The sequence below is a fragment of the Haliotis rubra genome, unplaced genomic scaffold, assembly GCF_003918875.1.
Source record: "Haliotis rubra isolate DU_JTF1 unplaced genomic scaffold, ASM391887v1 Scf589, whole genome shotgun sequence".
NCBI lineage: Eukaryota > Metazoa > Mollusca > Gastropoda > Lepetellida > Haliotidae > Haliotis > Haliotis rubra.
This window is the reverse complement of record NW_025767289.1, coordinates 370,597-389,932: the sequence shown is the minus strand read 5'-3', so window position 1 is coordinate 389,932 and position 19,336 is coordinate 370,597. Positions and strand designations below refer to the sequence as shown.

Sequence of the window (19,336 nt, the reverse complement as noted above, 5' to 3'; positions counted from 1 at the left end):
TGTGATCTTTAATTGGCCGATAGAGATACAGCTGAGGATGAATTAACTATTTAACTCTGTTGACCGTTAATGATGTCATAATGCACTACAATATCAATACAGCAGCATGACATCAAACACAGGTCTATTTGTCTTATCAATAAGCATTAGATTTGTGAGTTTTATGGTTGTCTTTCTCACCGAGATCGGGGGTAATCTGGGCCCACCAAGGGATTCGGCAATAAAGTGTGAGAGGGACATATTTGTAAGAATTTTGGAACAGTATCAGCAATGATGACAGTTCTTTGAGTACAGCCTCTACAACTTGAGGTAAAGGCCCAGAAATCCATTCCCCAGAAATCCCACAGTACCTTCATTAGGTTCCCCAGAAACAATTATGTATTTTTCTGTGTTTGGAGGCCCACTAGAAAGAACGACAACACAAAAACATGGACTTACAAAATTCAAGCTAAACCTGTTGATTCAGAAAACAAGTTTCAGGAAAGAGGTGATCAGGTGTTAGAGGTAGTATTCTTTGAATTATTAGCGTTTGCACTAATTTTGGAAGCTCTTTCGTATGATCAGGTGGTTTTTACAGTTCTCTTCTTTAAAACATTAAGCAGCCTCTTTGAGTTAGTGTATTTTATTAGCAGTTATGTAAGACCATTGTCATTCTTTAAATAATTTGTGTGTTTTGAATAATTAAGCAACCTCCATTGGTATAACATCAACAAGAAATGTTCTAGCATATTATTTGCTGAGGCAGTTTATAAAATATGCATCCACAATACTTTTTACTTTTTGACATGCAAGCATAATTATGTGGCTTGACTCATAGGTCTTATTGTCAAGAATGCAGTAAACATGTAAAGAATTGTTAAGAAGGTGGGGAGGCTTCTGGACTGTTTGGGTCCTCCCTTACAAGGTTCATTGTATCAAGTCATTTTTTAATGTAATTTGCTTCTCCAGGATTGTTTGATCATATTGGTATTTCAGGTGCTGGAGCTGCTGTGGGACCTGGCCCATCTACCAGCTTTATCAACTCACCTCATAGAGCAAGCACTGGATGAACACCATGCAATACTAAGTGATTCATACAGTGTCAAGGAACAGATCAAACTACAATATGTCATCAAATGTGTGGATGATATTAAAAAGGTAAGATAGAACCACAACTTGTGATCAGGTGCTTCTCATAGAGCATCCTCTGTATTTATCAGATCTGCCACCGTCACATGTTTACCTCTTCCCAAATTTGAAGGAAGAACTGTGGGAAGCATTGTGCAAATTCGTGTCACTTCTGCTGCGCAGGACTTATTACACCACTATGATGAGGCCTTCTACATCACTGAGATCCATGCACTCTGGCATCATTGCCAGAAGTGGTGCAAACCTTGGAGGGGATTATGTTGAAAAATAACAACACACTTGGTCGTCACAGTCTTGCATAGTTAGGTTTGAAACTTTTCACCCACTTGTAGCAATATCATGACCACTGATTGTGAGAAGACAGAAAGTGAAGTAAAGTAACAGGAATAAAAAGAAGTTACTTGAGTCTCCTCGACACAAAATGGCATTGTGTATAGTTTGTGCATTGTGTTAAGGAGGCTCCTCAAAACAGGTTAAGAAACAGTGAGAATTTCCAGGTCTGAATATATGACCCCAGCTTGTTGTAGAGGTGACTAGGTAATTCCTTTGGCTGATGAGATGTACTTGCTTAGTAGTTTGCATGTTATTGAATCACATTTGCATGGACTGATGCTCCTGATATCTATCATATGATTGTCTGGTCAAGAATCGCTTATTTATGGACTAACTACTGTCATTTAGTGGGAATATTACTAAGGGCACCTTGAAACAGAAAACATGTTTGGGGTACAACGATTTGGCAATCAAAAGGTCCTCGAGAATGTAGGCAGTTTTGAACAGATTTGGTATCTTGATAGCTTTGTCATAAATGACATGTGATTAACATTTGGTCCTGAGCAAAATGTCTTTGCATAAAATCATGTTGAAGCCACTCAGAAGCCCTACCCAAAGTTTAAATGCTTGTTTGAAGTTAACCTGTTATCAAGTGTTAGGCTCATGAAAACATTGATGATTCGCAACCCACATTTGTCGCAAGAGGTGCCTAACGGTGGACAGACTTGCTGACTTGGTTGATGCAGGTCATCATTTCCCAATTGTGTAGATTGATGCTCATGATGTTAATCATTGGATTGACTTTCCGTACTTGATTATTTTCTGACATTGGATTGAATTACCATACTTGATTATTTTCTGACATTGGATTGACTTACCATACTTGATTATTTACTGACATTGGATTGACTTTCCATACTTGATTATTTGCTGAAATTGGATACTTGATTATTTACTGACATTGGATTGACTTTCCATAATTGATTATTTTCTGACATTGGATTGACTTACCATACTTGATTATTTACTGACATTGGATTGACTTTCCATACTTGATTATTTGCCGAAATTAGATACTTGATTATTTACTGACATTGGATTGACTTTCCATAATTGATTATTTTCTGACATTGGATTGACTTACCATACTTGCTTATTTACTGACATTGGATTGACTTTCCATACTTGATTGGTTACTGACATTGGATTGTCTTTCCATACTTGATTGGTTACTGACATTGTATACTTGGTTATTTACTGACATTGGATACTTGATTGTTTACTGAAATTGGATTGACTTTCCATACTTGATTATTTACTGACATTGGATTAACTTTCCATACTTGATTGTTTACTGACATTGAATTGACTTACCATTCTTGATTATTTACCGACATTGGATTGACTTTCCATACTTGATTATTTAATGACATTGGATACTTGATTATTTACTGACATTGAATTGACTTTCCATACTTGATTATTTACTGACATTGGATGAACTTTCCATACTTTATTATGTACTGACATTGGATTGACTTTACATACTTGATTATTTACTGACATTGAATTGACTTTCCATACTTGATTATTTACTGACATTGGATACTTGATTATTTACTGACATTGGATTGACTTTCCATACTTGATTATTTACTGACATTGGATTGACTTACCATACTTGATTATTTACTGACATTGGATTGACTCTCCATACTTGATTATGTACTGACATTGGATTGACTTTCCATTTACTGATGATTTACTGACATTGGATTGACTTTCCATACTTGATTATTTACTGACATTTGATACTTGATTATTTACTGACATTGAATTGACTTTCCATACTTGATTGTTTACTGGGGGCGGTGGGGTAGCCTAGTGGTTAAAGCTTTGGCTCGTCACGCCGAAGGCCCGGGTTCGATTCCCCACATGGGCACAATGTGTTAAGCCCATTTCTGGTGTCCCCCGCCGTTATATTGCTGGAATATCGCTAAAAGCGGCGTAAAACTGAACTCAGTCAGTCAGTCATTGTTTACTGACATTGGATTGACTTTCCATTTACTGATTATTTACTGACATTGGATTGACTTTCCATTTACTGATTATTTACTGTCACTGGATTGACTTTCAATACTTGATTATTTACTGACATTGGATTGACTTTCTATACTTGATTATTTTCTGACATTGGATACTTGATTATATACTGACATTGGATTGACTTTCCATACTTGATTGGGGCGGTGGGGTAGCCTAATGGTTAAAGCGTTGGCTCGTCACGCCGAAGACCCGGGTTCGAATCCCCACATGGGCACAATGTGTGAAGCCCATTTCTGGTGTCCCCCGCCGTGATGTTGCTGGAATATTGCTAAAAGCGGCGTAAAACCAAACTCAGTCAGTCAGTCAGTCCATACTTGATTATTTACTGACATTGGATTGACTTTCCATACTTGATTGTTTACTGACATTGGATACTTGATTATTTACTGACTTTGGATTGACTTTCCATACTTGATTATTTACTGACATTGGATTGACTTTCCATACTTGATTATTTACTGACATTGGATTGACTTTCCATGCTTGATTATATACTGACATTGGATTGACTTTCCATACTTGATTATTTACTGACATTGGATATTTGATTATTTACTGACATTGGATGAACTTTCCATACTTGATTATTTATTGACATTGGATTGACTTTCCATACTTGATTGTTTACTGACATTGGATTGACTTTCCATGCTTGATTGTTTTACTGACATTGGATTGACTTTACATACTTGATTATTTACTGACATTGGATTGACTTTCCATACTTCATTATTTACTGACAATGGATTGACTTTCCATACTTGATTATTTACTGACATTGGATTGACTTTCCATACTTGATTATTTACTGACATTGGATTGACTTTCCATACTTGATTGTTTACTGACATTGGATTGACTTTCCATGCTTGATTATATACTGACATTGGATTGACTTTCCTTACTTGATTATTTACTGACATTGGATTGACTTTCCATACTTGATGATTTACTAACATTGGATTGACTTTCCATACTTGATTGTTTACTGACATTGGATTGACTTTCCATACTTGATTATTTACTGACATTGGATTGACTTTCCATACTTGATTATTTACTGACATTGGATTGACTTTCCATACTTGATTATTTACTGACATTGGATTGACTTTCCATACTTGATTGTTTACTGACATTGGATTGACTTACCATACTTGATTATTTACTGACATTGGATTGACTTTCCATATTTGATTGTTTACTGACATTGGATACTTGATTATTTACTGACATTGGATTGACTTTCCATACTTGATTATTTACCGACATTGGATTGACTTTCCATACTTGATTGTTTACTGACATTGAATTGACTTTCCATACTTGATTATTTGCCGACATTGGATTGACTTTCCATGCTTGATTGTTTACTGACATTGGATTGACTTTCGATACTTGATTATTTACTGACATTGGATTGACTTTCCATACTTGATTGTTTTACTGACATTGGATTGACTTTCCATACTGGATTGTTTTACGAACATTGGATTGACTTTACATACTTGATTATTTACTGACATTGGATTGACTTTCCATACTTGATTATTTTATGACATTGGATTGACTTTCCATACTTGATTATTTACTGACATTGGATTGACTTTCCATACTTGATTGTTTACTGACATTGGATTGACTTACCATACTTGATTATTTACTGACATTGGATTGACTTTCCATATTTGATTGTTTACTGACATTGGATACTTGATTATTTACTGACATTGGATTGACTTTCCATACTTGATTATTTACCGACATTGGATTGACTTTCCATACTTGATTGTTTACTTACATTGAATTGACTTTCCATACTTGATTATTTGCCGACATTGGATTGACTTTCCATGCTTGATTGTTTACTGACATTGGATTGACTTTCGATACTTGATTATTTACTGACATTGGATTGACTTTCCATACTTGATTGTTTTACTGACATTGGATTGACTTTCCATACTGGATTGTTTTACGAACATTGGATTGACTTTACATACTTGATTATTTACTGACATTGGATTGACTTTCCATACTTGATTATTTTATGACATTGGATTGACTTTCCATACTTGATTGTTCACTGACATTGGATTGACTTTCCATACTTGATTATTTACTGACATTGGATAGACTTTCGATACTTGATTATTTGATGACATTGGATGGACTTTCCATACTTGATTGTTCACTGACATTGGATTGATTTTCCATACTTGATTGTTCACTGACATTGGATTGACTTACCATACTTGATTATTTACTGACATTGGATTGACTTTCCATACTTGATTATTTACTGACATTGGATTGACTTTCGATACTTGATTATTTTCTGACATTGGATGCTTGATGATTTTCTGACATTGGATTGACTTTCCATGCTTGATTGTTTACTGAGATTGGATTGACTTTCCATACTTGATTATTTACTGACATTGGATAGACTTTCGATACTTGATTATTTGATGACATTGGATGGACTTTCCATACTTGATTGTTCACTGACATTGGATTGATTTTCCATACTTGATTGTTCACTGACATTGGATTGACTTACCATACTTGATTATTTACTGACATTGGATTGACTTTCCATACTTGATTATTTACTGACATTGGATTGACTTTCCATACTTGATTATTTACTGACATTGGATTGACTTTCCATACTTGATTGTTTACTGACATTGGATTGACTTACCATACTTGATTATTTACTGACATTGGATTGACTTTCCATATTTGATTGTTTACTGACATTGGATACTTGATTATTTACTGACATTGGATTGACTTTCCATACTTGATTATTTACCGACATTGGATTGACTTTCCATACTTGATTGTTTACTGACATTGAATTGACTTTCCATACTTGATTATTTGCCGACATTGGATTGACTTTCCATGCTTGATTGTTTACTGACATTGGATTGACTTTCAATACTTGATTATTTACTGACATTGGATTGACTTTCCATACTTGATTGTTTACTGACATTGGATTGACTTTCCATACTTGATTGTTTTACGAACATTGGATTGACTTTACATACTTGATTATTTACTGACATTGGATTGACTTTCCATACTTGATTATTTACTGACATTGGATTGACTTTCCATACTTGATTGTTTATTGACATTGGATTGACTTTCGATACTTGATTATTTCCTAAGATTGGATTGACTTTCCATACTTGATTATTTACTGACGTTGGATTGACTTTCCATACTTGATTATTTTATGACATTGGATTGACTTTCCATACTTGATTGTTCACTGACATTGGATTGACTTTCCATACTTGATTATTTACTGACATTGGATAGACTTTCGATACTTGATTATTTGATGACATTGGATGGACTTTCCATACTTGATTATTTACTGACATTGGATAGACTTTCGATACTTGATTATTTTATGACATTGGATTGACTTTCCATACTTGATTATTTACTGACATTGGATAGACTTTCGATACTTGATTATTTTATGACATTGGATTGACTTTCCATACTTGATTGTTTTCTGACATTGGATGCTTGATGATTTTCTGACATTGGATTGACTTTCCATACTTGATTGTTTACTGAGATTGGATTGACTTTCCATACTTGATTATTTACTGACATTGGATAGACTTTCGATACTTGATTATTTGATGACATTGGATGGACTTTCCATACTTGATTGTTCACTGACATTGGATTGATTTTCCATACTTGATTGTTCACTGACATTGGATTGACTTACCATACTTGATTATTTACTGACATTGGATTGACTTTCCATACTTGATTATTTACTGACATTGGATTGACTTTCCATACTTGATTGTTTACTGACATTGGATTGACTTTCCATACTTGATTGTTTACTGACATTGGATTGACTTACCATACTTGATTATTTACTGACATTGGATTGACTTTCCATATTTGATTGTTTACTGACATTGGATACTTGATTATTTACTGACATTGGATTGACTTTCCATACTTGATTGTTTTACGAACATTGGATTGACTTTACATACTTGATTATTTACTGACATTGGATTGACTTTCCATACTTGATTATTTCCTAAGATTGGATTGACTTTCCATACTTGATTATTTACTGACGTTGGATTGACTTTCCATACTTGATTATTTACTGACATTGGATTGACTTTCGATACTTGATTATTTACTGACATTGAATTGACTTTCCATACTTGATTGTTTACTGACATTGGATTGACTTTCCATACTTGATAGTTTACTGACATTGGATTGACTTTCCATACTTGATTATTTACTGACATTGGATTGACTTTACATACTTGATTGTTTACTGACATTGGATTGACTTTCTATATTTGATTATTTACTGACATTGGATTGACTTTCCATACTTGATTGTTTACTGACATTGGATTGACTTTCGATACTTGATTATTTACTGACATTGGATTGACTTTCCATGCTTGATTGTTTACTGACATTGGATTGACTTTCGATACTTGATTATTTACTGACATTGGATTGACTTTCCATACTTGATTGTTTTACTGACATTGGATTGACTTTACATACTTGATTATTTACTGACATTGGATTGACTTTCCATACTTGATTATTTACTGACATTGGATTGACTTTCCATTTACTGATTATTACTGACAACAAACAAAACATGTATTAGGTACATGGGAATGCATACACATGTTTAAACTGTGCAAATTGCCACCAACATTTGGGTTTGATTCCATCATTTTGTTAAAAGCAACATTTGTTATCTGTCAGCTGAATCTTTCTTATGTTCAACATGTGTTTCCTTCTTTGACTTTCACTCCCATTCTGTTGTGTCTCTGTAGGGAGCGTTTGTCTTGCCAGCATTACGGCAGCTCATCAACATCAGCAAGAATATCATCAAGCAGAGCTTCCACAAGGCTGATAAGGTAAGTTCTTTCTGCGATATATACTATACCTGTATGTGATGTTTACTATATCTCTCCCTCTGTGTTTTATACTATAGCTCTTACTCTGTGATATATACTGTACCTCTGTGTGATGTTAATATACCTCTGTGATATATACTATACCTATACCTCTGTGATACACTAGTAGTACAGTGAATTTGTTATGCGCCAAAACTCCAGGCACTTGGTGTCTGCTCATGGCGCTACACAAAATGTAAATACACAGCAGTGGAGGTGCTATATTTTCACTGGTATATCAATCTTTATAGAATTTTTGGAAGAGATGAGTCTTTATGCAGCTTTTAAAGATTGTCAGTGATTGGGATTTCTTTATTCCCAAGGGAACATCGTTCCACAGAGTTGGGACCATGTAAGCAAATGATCTCTGTCCATACTTTTTGAGGCGGGATTTGGGTACTTTAAGAAGTAACTGATCAGCAGATCTTAGTGTCCGAGAAGGTTCATATTTCTCAATCAATTCTGTCAGATAGGCAGGAGCCGTTTGATTGACAAATTTATATGTCAATGTGAGAATCTTGTATTGGACTCGAGCTTGGACTGGGAGCCAGTGTAGGGAAGTAAGCACTGGTGATATATGTGCACACTTCCTCGTTCGGGTCACGATCCGTGCTGCAGTGTTTTGTACCTGTTGGAGTTTTGCAAACTGTTCCTGGGTTAGATTTCCCAACAAGCTATTTGCATAATCAAGTACTGTCAATACAAGTGTTCTTACTAGCATATGCGCCATATCTGTAGAGAGAAGATCTCTAATGGAACCAATATGCCTTAGATGAAACTAGAAAGAGTGACAGATTTTACATATGTGATCATCCATTAATAGATTGTTGTCGAAAACCACACCAAGATTCTTGACACATTCCGAAACTGTAATCTCAGAGTCTCCTACTCGAACAGTCTTCACACCAGCAGCGAACCGTTTAGGCAGAGTTCCTGCAAGAAGAGCCTCCGTTTTGCTGTCATTTAGTTTCAGCTTGTGCATAGTCATCCAGGACTTGATGCTATCAGTGCACACTTCCAGTTCAGTCACAGAGTGGCATGCATTTTGGGGGTAGAAAACTTTTAAGTAACTGTGTATCATCTGTGTACATACTACATATGATGATTTATACTTGAGGTTGAAAGAGATTTGCCAAGATCAGTAGTATACAGTGTGAATAGGATGGGCCCAAGGACAGATCCTTGAGGAACACCATACTTTAAGATGGCAGTTTCAGAATTTGAATCACCGATACAAACTGACTGGACTCGACCAGAAAGGTATGATATAAACCATTTCAGTACAGTTCCATCAATACCTATTGACTCCCTCAGTGTTGCTGAGAGTTGTTCATGATCGATGGTATCAAATGCCGCTGAGATATCTAACAAAACCAACAAGCCAACACACCCACCATCAACAGATGTCAACAAATTTTTCATAATGCGTAGCAGCGCTGTTTCAGTACTGTGATCTGGCCTATATGCAGACTGATTCTTATCCAGTAAGTCAAATCTGTCAAGATGTAAGGAGAGTCTACACTTCACAGCCTTTTCAAGCACTTTTGAAAGGAATGATAGGTTGGACACAGGTCGGTAGTTACTAAGGATCGACACGTCTAAGTCCTGTTTCTTTAGAAGAGGTTTGACCACTGCCTCTTTGAGATTAACAGGAACTATTCCTGTTGATAGACTCTTATTGACAATCCTTGTGATCACTGGAAAAAGGACATCAATGTATTCAAGTAGAATCTTTGTCGGCATAGGGTCAAGATCACATGTTGTGGATTTGCTTTCTTTATTAAAGTAAGAATTTCTCCCTCAGAGAACTCGGTGAAGCAATTCATAGGAACTCCACAAAACACAGCAGAATCAAAAGCTATGTCTTCTCCAGAGCATGTGTTGTCCAAGTCACCATGTATTTTCTCTATTTTAGAGACAAAATAGGAGTTGAAATTATTTGCAAGATTTCTATCACAGGTGTGAGGAGGCAAAACAGTATACACTATACCTGTCAGTCTGATATATACTATACCTATATCTCTGTGATATACACAATGCCTATCAGTCTGTGATATATACTATACCTATATCTCTGTGATATACACAATACCTGTCAGTCTGTGATATATACTATACCTATATCTCTGTGATATACACAATACCTATCAGTCTGTGATATATACTATACCTATATCTCTGTGATATACACAATACCTGTCAGTCTGTGATATATACTATACCTATATCTCTGTGATATACACAATACCTATCAGTCTGTGATATATACTATACCTATACCTCTGTGATATACACAATACCTATCAGTCTGTGATATATACTATACCTATACCTCTGTGATATACACAATACCTGTCAGTCTGTGATATATACTATACCTCTACCTCTGATATACACAATACCTGTCAGTCTGTGATATATACTATACCTATCCCCCTGTGACATTGTAGACTATTTTTTGCATAACTGTCTACAGGGCGTCATACATGAACTGAACAAGAACTGTGACGTCATCAAGTTGGTGAGCAGCAGTTTAGTCAAGTGTCACAAGAATGCAACTGCCTTGGTTGGTGATGGTCAGCCACTTCAGGAAAACTCAGTGGTGGATGGTAGATATACACATGCTGATGTAAGTAGGAGGATTGGAATTTAACATCATTTATAGTCTCATCTAAATTGCAACAAATCCTTAAAGGTCACATGCAACCAAAAAATCAAACATAATTAAAACACAATTATGACTTTTTCATGACATATAATATACATTGCTGGTTATGGAAAAAAACATATAAACAAAAATATAAGCGTACAATCGCAAATCAAAAGTGCAATATTTTGTACTTGGGTTTACTTCCCAAGAAACGAAGCAGCCGGGATACGGAACCCAGTCAGAGCGGGTGGGTGTGCACTCAAGTGTAACGTCTGGTTCATTAGCAGATGCCCGCACGGCTCATTGTGTGTGTATATAGAGATGTTGGGTTTTGTAAATACATGCTCATTTTTTGTGTATAACATTTTGCAATCAACAGACATCATAACATGTCATGTGAACAAGTATCACACCTGCTTGTCTGTGTAATTATACATAATGTGACAGAGACCGAACTTGGGCCAAAAATCAATGCGTTTTTGTTTATGGTGTATAGCTTGATAGGTGTTAAGTTCAAATTGCATGTGGTCAGCGATCGAAGTTGTGTATTGAATATTGTCATTAGCAGACAGGCAGGCAGACACATAGGTGTCAATAAAACAGACATTGAGTTTTATCTGTGACAACGACATATCTATATCACAGTTAGAAATTCTGTCAACGCTACTAAATAATGACATTGCTTTTAAGTATCGAACTGAGGAAGTGACTCGGTAAGAAGAACGTGTGATGAAATAGACAAATGAAATTATATAAACAGTTAATCTACTGTCATAACATATAAAAAGCTTGCGCCTGTGAAATATCAACAAAACATTAGAAAAAATAGCTCACACCAAAGCCTTCTCCGAGCATTCACCGGACAACCCGCTTCCAACCTGCGCGAACTTATTTCACTACGCATGTGCTATGAGCGCAGCCCAGCTGTTGAAACCACTTGAATTCCCCCAAGTGCTGGAGGAAAATTAGTGAATCATTTGAACTATGATTTCACGCAGTTTTTTTTCATCGCGTTATTTTTCAACTTTTTAAGTTGAATTTGCATTTTTGATGATTTGTTTCGGTAAGTCCATACCGAAAGGTATCAGAATCTGCAAAGTTGTGTTTTACGTTGCATGTGACCTTTAAGTTCAGGTGATGTACAGTTGCTCTGTAACCTTTAGTGTTGATCATGATGATATGTAAGAGTAATATAGTATTTAACCTGGTACTGTATGTCAGCTGATTAGGTGTATGTTATTTCAGTACATGTCGACACACCTGTACTTCCTGCAGTACGTTCTCCAGGAGGGAGTTCTGTACCTGCCATGGAGCAAGGCACGTGATGTCTGGACCACCATGGTAGCTAACCCACGGGCCTGTGACTGGGAGAGGGAAGTAAGTTCCTGGCAGCTGTACTACTCACAAAACCTGTTGTAGCTTCATCAACTATTGTCAGTTACTTTATGTCAGTCAAAAGCTAACACAACAGCCTTCAACAGTCCTGAGACTACCACCCTATGTTCGGGACCTGAACCCTATAGAACTTGTCTGGGGTAGTGTCAAGGGCGAGGGGCGGTGGGGTAGCCTAGTGGTTAAAGCGTTGGCTCGTCACGCCGAAGACCCGGGTTCGAATCCCCACATGGGTACAATGTGTGAAGCCCATTTCTGGTGTCCCCCGCCGTGATGTTGCTGGAATATTGCTTAAAGCAGCGTAAAACCAAACTCAGTCAGTCAGTCAAGGGCGATGTTGGCAGAAGCAACACAACATTCAAGTTATGAGATGTGGGGAAGCTGGTCAAAAATAGTTTAGACAATATTGGGCTAAGTGCATTGATGAAATTAAAACTGAAATCCATATTTTGTATTGGGGAAAAGGACAGTTTATGTCATGCAACAGTCAGTTATTAACGTTATTACAGTTGACAGTGACAATAAAAATATTTCAGACTGGACAATTTTGAGACAATCCCTGTGTTTCGTTAACCCTTTAGCTGTTCTGTTTGTTGTGCATACCCGCTTGTCACAACAGTCATTAAAACTGATATATTCTATTAAAAATACAAATTTGATCTATTTGAAGCCTTATATTTAATCAACCCCATTATGCCATTGCTACAATTAAAAACTCCACTTAGGTAAATCTGTATATACAATTATTAACTTTAGTACACAGCACGTGTTTACATATTTTTTATGCAACATTGAAGTTCTGTTTGTGTATTTAAAATGGCAACAAATATCTCTGGGTATTTTTGCATACAATTTGCATACAATACAACCATTATTACTCCCTTGATGTCATCCATGTTTGGTGGTATAAATCTATACCTGTTTATTTGTCATCATTCATTTGATGTTCAGTTAAGGAATTTATAACATTCATAATTAGTGGTAACAACACTTTGATAAACTGACAAAGGTTCACATTTGGCATTTCTCATGTCTTGGGTAATTACTCAACCTTATTCTTTTTCAGAAGAGATCTTCCTTGGGGTACATATATGTATTTTCTGCGACTGAAAATGTCGTGTGTCAGTTGTAACAATGTTTGAATAAAAATATTGTACAAAAGTCTTTTTTATTTGTTATACATCCCCCCACCATGTGGGATTACCTGCCTTACCACACATGTGGTGGGCAGCCAGATACATCCCTACCCCAAATCATCATTCCTTCTGCTGTCATGTTACGTTCCACACATGTGTATAAGACTGAGAACTTTGACAATGTCTGAGACTTCGAATACTGTGAGTACATTATCCTTATTACGTTATGAAAACGTTCTGGAGACGTTACAGTTATTCATTTCTAAAAAACCGTGACTTATAGTTGTAAATTACGTATGTTTCCACGTGGTTTACATCAATAGTATTCAATGGTGGGAATTTTGCATCTGGTTCACGTTAATTGAAACTTGCTTATTGAAATCAATTGTTTCATTTATGCGTTCTGTTCATGTATTTTCAATGTTAAATCCGTGTAAGCTGTAATTATTTTCCACGACAGACATGACAAGTTTCTTTGCTGTTTAGAGTGGGTTGGGGACAACCCTGATGTTTGCGAGCTGTGCCTTGACTTTACCCCTAACGTGTGCAAGAAGGCGCACGGCAGATTTTTGAAGCCATAGTTGATAGAGGTTGGGGATGTGGATGGCTCTGAGGGTGCTTTCCGTTTTCTTCAGCCTTGGGGGAAGTGCGCTAGCATATTGCTGTCATACTACCTCAGGCTGCAGTGCCGCTAGAGTGACAGGGTTTGACTGAGTTCCATCTTCCGGGGGAGGCTTTTGCTCCTAGGCAGTCTACCCGACTCAGTTCTGCGTTCTACCATCGCTGGTTCGAGACGTGGTCGACCCCTAGCCTTCGGTCGGTCAGATACGATACCAGCTTGGGGATGATTCACTGTTTCAGGTTCTTGTGGTGGATGAATGTGTGTTCTCCTCAGTCACCCTGGGGGAGGCTTGGCCTCCTCATCGGCTGTTCCATTAGCCAAGCAGGCTAGGCTGATTCCGCCTTTTTCCCTTGCGCGGGATCCCCTCTGCGTGCGTTGTATCAAAGCTTTGAGGAGCATTTGCGAAATGCAGGTCAGCAGATCAGGGTTGCCATCCATGGTGCGCACCTCTCCTCGCTTCAGAGGTCCGTCCTGGAAACAGAGGGGAATCCCGTTTCACCCATTGTGGTCAGTTGACTGAGGTGCAGACCCACCTGATGTGTGACTCTTTGAGGTCTGCCATGTCTCATACGCGACGCGACGTTGTGTCTGGGGTCCCAGCAGGTGATTAGGGAGGCTCTGCTTGACAAGTCCATTATGGAGCATGTACCCTTGGGCGAGGAACACATGGGCATGTACTCCACATACTTCCTTGTACCCCACGTCATATGAGCGAAATATTCTCAAGCACGACGTTAAACCCAATTTCACCTCACCTCACCTCACCTCCTTGTACCCACAAAGGACAGAGGCTTCTGTGCCATGTTCAACCACAGTTGGTTGCATAACAACGTATGGTATGGATTTACAGCTTCTTTAATATTTACAACACAAAATATCTGGGCTACTTCTTGCCCCTTCATCCGGTGAATGGCTTACTTCTTGCCCCTTCATGGGAGATGGTGTCTTCATCCACCTGATGAAGGGGCAAAAAGTAGCACCGAAACGTTGTTTTGTAAATATCAAAGAAGTTGTAAATCCATACCATATGTTGTTATGTTACCTTCCAACTTTTAAATACCCATCAAGCATCTCAAGGGGTTGAATCACATGATAGAGGTTCCATCAATCAAGATGGAGACAATTCGCTCGGTGATCTCCTCAGTTCAGCCCGGCGATTGGCTCACGTCAGTCGATCTCATGGATGCGTTTCTTCATGTACCGATAATCTCTCATTCAAGTGTTACCTTCAGTTCTCTTGCGCGGGATTTGTTATCAGTTTCGGGTGCTCCCCTGCTCCACGGGTGTTCACCAAACTCATGTTGGTGACTGCGCAAATAGCAAGGTCGCAAGGAAGGTGTTGTCACCCTTACCTGAATCACCCCGGATCTGGTTTTCTTAGGGGTGAGATTCACAATGCACGAGGGTTTGTTCTCCTACTCGTCTGAGAGTGTCACGAGAATACGGGAGATGATGCCTTCATTCCTCTCATGACCCCAAGCTCCAGCACGGACATGGCTCCTGGGTCATATGGCGGCGACCGTAGAGGTGGTGTGGCGGGCACGGTTGAGGATGCGCTCTATACAGCAAGCTTTGGCGAGTCTGTGGGCTAATTCAGAGGATCACAAGAAGTCTCTGGTAGTTCCCGAGTGGTTGTCTCCTCACCTTCAGTGGTGGGCCGATGCCAGGAATCTCTCCAGGGGGATCCCTTTAGTACTCCTGGTGCCGGCTCATTCAGTTCAAACTGATGCATCCCTCACCGGGTGGGGGTGTTGTCTGGGCAGTCTGTCGGTGTCCGGATGCTGGTCAGAGTCTGAAACCCTACTTGAGAGCTTCAAGGAGCATGTCCAGGGCCAGGTGGTGCGTCTTCTTTGACAAATGTTCAGTATGAGGATAGATGGGCCCGCTATGCACACTGGAGTTCAGATAGGGGGATTGCAGATCCCTTTTCTGTGGATTTAGTTCGGGTTATGGAGTTCCTTCAACCCCGTTTGGAAGAAGGTTTGGCAGCCACTATTCGTGGATACTCCATGGCTATTTCCACGTTTAACATGCCTGTTGATGGTGCTCTTCAGGGGCAGCCCTCTTTTGTACAGTGCTTCTTAGCGGGCATGGATCGGGTTTGACCTGCTATTAGGCAAACCAGCCCACGTTGGGATTTGTCAATCTGAATTGGCTGTCCGGTCCTGCCTTTTCAGGTCTATTGGCTTTTTCCATTCAATTGACATGGAAAACAGCTTTTCTTGTGGCGGTGACCTCCGGTAGTAGGGTAAGGGATATTCATGCGATGTCCGGTTTTTCATACTAATCATGTCCATATTCGCCTCCCAGATAGTTAAGCCTAAGATCGATCCTGCTTTCCACGTGACAGCTCCTATCAAACTTCCTACTCTTACCCAGCCTTCCACATCTGGGACCTGCTCACATGTTGGATGTCGCAACAACCTAAGGGGATTCGTACGGGTACCTAGTTGTTCTGCTGTTATGGTGGCGGCAAGGCTGGGGTGAACACTGTTACGTGTTCTTTGTGCTTAACATGTTTCTGATCAGAAATGAGCACGAAACCCCCTTGTGGGTCACCTTCTGGCATGCCTCCCTTTGAGCCGCACATCACGTGACCAGGTAAGTGTAATGGCGAGCCAACATTATTTCGGCTATGCTTTTCGCTATTTGGTTGTTTTTTTATGCTAACAGAATTTACCTTCTCCCAAGACTTCGGTCTTTGGGAGTCTGTGTTTATTCATTTGTGTACCCCAAGGAAGATCTCTTCTGAAAACGAATTAGCCAAACCTGTAGAGGTTTTCAATTCTTTGAAGAGAATCTTCCTTAGGGTAGTACCTTCCACCTCCCCCCAATTCTGTTCACTAGTGTATATCGTCAGCAGAAGGAACGATGATTTGGGGTACTTGGCTGTGGAAAGGGAGGTAATGCTACGTGGTGGGGGGCTGTATAACAAATAAAAAAGATGTTTTTATTTTGTACAATATTTTTCTGAAAACATTGTTACAACTTTCACAAGACATTTTCAGTTGCAGAAAATGTATATATGTACCCCAAAGAAGATTCCATTTTTAAAGAATTGAGAACCATCAACCACTGTTATGTATGATGAACAACTTCTTCAGTACCATTAGAAGCCATGTTTCAGTGTAGGTTCTCACATCACTTGCTTGATAATAGTGTTAGAACATACACCAAAACATCACTCCTAATTGTTATAAAGACATTGTTCATCCACATATGCTATCCTTACTCTGTACTCAAACTTGTAACTAAATTGCCTCTCAATGAAGTTATTATCTGTGCTCGACTGCAGACATGCTATGAGTGGTTCAGTAAAGGGATAACAGATCTGGAGGCAGAAACACAAAACCAACTTTTCCAGAAAGAGATTCTACGTCTTGATCCAGCAAAACTAAGTGAAAAGGGTAAGAGTTTTCTAAAGTGTGCACCACCATGAAATGTTCCTGATATGTTCTTTACACTTTCTAAACGCAGTTGTCACCTGTGGGATAAGCATTGCAATGTGTCAGGATAAGAATGAATTTAGGTATACTTATCCTGCCACAACAAGACTCATGCTTGTCTTTCTTTCTCCTGCTGGGATACCGAGTGCTGATGAGCTGGTAATGAGGGGACAAGGACAGATAACTCTTGATTTGTAACCAAGGACAAAGAACCCCTACATTTGGATTCTTTATGATATGATGTAGGAGGAGATAACATCGTCATGTGTTGTGTCAGAAAAGGAACCTTGAATATCAAATTCATCTATGTTTCAGGATTTACATGTTTCAAGAATTTCTTTGAGAGTGTCAATCTGTATGAGCACAAGTTGAAGCGATCGGGTAATGCTCTGGTGAGTATGTGAGTAGGCAGATTTACAAAATGTTCAAGACGTTTAAGAGACTGCCATCAATGGGGCTGAAAGAATGTTCTGTTTGGGGCATGTAGTTTACATTTCTACATTGATTTGACCTTTGCAATTTGACAATGCATTTACATGCTATCATAATACATTTCGATGAATAGGAAACATCTGCTGCAGAACCACTGGACCAGTGAAGGTGAAACGTGTTTGTCCTATGCAGTGATGACAACTGTTTGGTTTCATGTTTTCTTAAAGTAGTAGTAGTATTACAACAAAACTTGGCATATGACTTCATACTGGAATTAACTGCTTATCTGAAAAGGTTTTGGAGAACAGTAGATGTAACCTTTTGAGCATTAATATTTAAATCAGAAATGGCAGACAGGGAAAGTGCAGTACCTTGTCATTATGTGTTTTCATTAAGGGATTTTGTAAAATAAAAAGCAAACAAGTTGAAAGTTTTTCATATATTTTTAAATTCGAAAAAATGAAATGGTATAACAAAAATAATTCTCTGAATGATCACAGTAAGAATATTCTTGTAGCTTTATTCACATTTCTGTTTCATGTTTCTGATGGGAAGGTTTTGGCATTTGGAAAAATATGTGCTTGCTTGTATTGACCTAAAAGACCTTTCCAGTTACACAGAGACTGTAAGTGACCATGGTGTTGTGTCTGTTTCAGGTTGTAGAGAAGTGTGAGCTACTAGGGCTGGATTATCTGTGGGAGATTTGCCTCAACATTCCTGATGAAACTATTGCTTCTCAAGCCATCAGCCTGCTCCTCAACATGGCATATGCAAACCTCAATCCACGTTTTAAGAAGGTATACTTTTCATTAACATAAATTATTGTTTGAGTGATCATGTTGTGTGCACTAGCATGCATTTGTGTGGCAGGGGATTAATTTGGTTGCCATGGAAACCCAACTTGACCTGGAAAAGATATGGTTGAAGTATCTTTATGGAGAGGCTGTTGGTTAGATGATCCAATCAGAGTTTCACAGTCCTACACCTTGTGATATTGTTGCAGATAGCAAAGACTTCATGCAGCTAAACTGTCCAAGAATGTTAGTCCAGCATGTTTTCTAATTAGACTCCTGTGTCAGTTTTTACCCCTTTGCTGCTCAATACCAAAAATATGTTTGAAAAGATTTATTTTACAATTCCTTTAACCTTATTCTAAA

General features: G+C 38.2%; 1 protein-coding gene across 1 annotated transcript in view; it reads left to right on the top strand.

The window, feature by feature from the left end:
• The window catches only part of LOC124254974 (ubiquitin carboxyl-terminal hydrolase 24-like), a 292,052-nt gene that overhangs the window by 74,592 nt on the left and 198,124 nt on the right, over positions 1 to 19,336 (top strand). The window contains 7 exon segments of the mRNA XM_046688817.1: positions 976 to 1,137; positions 8,379 to 8,462; positions 10,978 to 11,130; positions 12,397 to 12,528; positions 17,597 to 17,708; positions 18,063 to 18,139; positions 18,836 to 18,976. Of these exon segments, the coding sequence (XP_046544773.1) occupies positions 976 to 1,137; positions 8,379 to 8,462; positions 10,978 to 11,130; positions 12,397 to 12,528; positions 17,597 to 17,708; positions 18,063 to 18,139; positions 18,836 to 18,976 (861 nt within the window).